Source organism: Sinocyclocheilus rhinocerous, unplaced genomic scaffold (genome assembly GCF_001515625.1).
Source record: "Sinocyclocheilus rhinocerous isolate Xijiao unplaced genomic scaffold, SAMN03320098_v1.1 C36892115, whole genome shotgun sequence".
NCBI lineage: Eukaryota > Metazoa > Chordata > Actinopteri > Cypriniformes > Cyprinidae > Sinocyclocheilus > Sinocyclocheilus rhinocerous.
The window spans coordinates 1,203-2,226 of NW_015786712.1; the positions used below are offsets into that span (position 1 = coordinate 1,203).

A 1,024-nucleotide genomic window follows, 5' to 3' on the forward strand; every position below is an offset into this window, starting at 1 on the left:
CTCCAATAGGCCGCTGTATTTCCTCAGGTAGCATTAAAATTCAAAAGCTTTATAAACTATATTACACACTATACACTTATGGGGTTTTAAATTTAATTTCCACAGCAGCAAAATGCCAACCATCTCAGTTTTATGCATTAGAAAACATACAGCAGACATATAAACAAACAAACCCTATATATATATATATATATATATAGGTTTTGTTTGCTTAAACGTCTCCATATGTTATCAGGAATGGCTATGATTAGTGCATCTGACATGAATCAACAAATTACAGTCCAGCATATTGTAGTCATTATCCTTGAACGTATTCCTTAAAGGTCACGGTTAAGCAGTTCGTAGTGATATCAGTGATGATAACGTTACCCACAAATGGTTTAAAATGGTTGTTTGTTTTCTCCGCTTGCGCCAAGCTTCCTGAAACCTTCTCCGCTGTGGGAAACTGTTGAAGAGTTTTGGTTGGACCACAGCTCAAGTCAATAGGCTCTTCAGGAATGGTGTCGCTAAAGTCATAACTGTAGGCTCTGTTGGTGAGGCTGCCTCTGTAATGCAGGTCTATAGGTTCTCTCTGAGGGGACGAAAGCACGGTGTTTGGTGCACTGATGCTCCTGGAGCTGAAGAACTGCTTACAGTTTCTCACGTCTTCATTGGGTTCTGAAAGGTTCCTCTTGCGGTGATTGAGTTTGGTGTCCATGTGGGATGGGGGAGCCTTCTCTGCTTCCATGGGAGAGGAGTTTGGTTGGTCGCATATATACATCACTGTTTGTTCAGTCTCTGTAGGCGTATCTTTTGGAAGTTCTACCTTTTTGATGGCGTTTTCGTGAACGCATTCACTAGAAGAAAATGTGTTGGTGTTCTCAACAGCGCCATTCTCAAGGCCTTCTGAAGTTTCACCATCAGAAAGATTGTCCGTTTTATTCAGTGTAGGTTCCTCATTGTGCTGCGTTTCCACTTCAGAAACATCCTTGTTTTTAACTTTAGATGAATGCACACCTTTGTCCATGTATTTGCTCATTACAAT

General features: G+C 40.8%; 1 protein-coding gene across 1 annotated transcript; it reads right to left on the reverse strand.

The window, feature by feature from the left end:
* Positions 1-298: 298 nt before the first annotated feature.
* On the reverse strand, positions 299-1,021 carry LOC107736694 (E3 SUMO-protein ligase CBX4-like; the record flags this gene model as incomplete). Its single annotated transcript, XM_016548060.1, has 1 exon — positions 299-1,021. A coding segment is annotated over one exon (723 nt), but the record flags the coding sequence as incomplete, so codon positions are not given.
* Between the last annotated feature and the right edge of the window lie 3 nt (positions 1,022-1,024).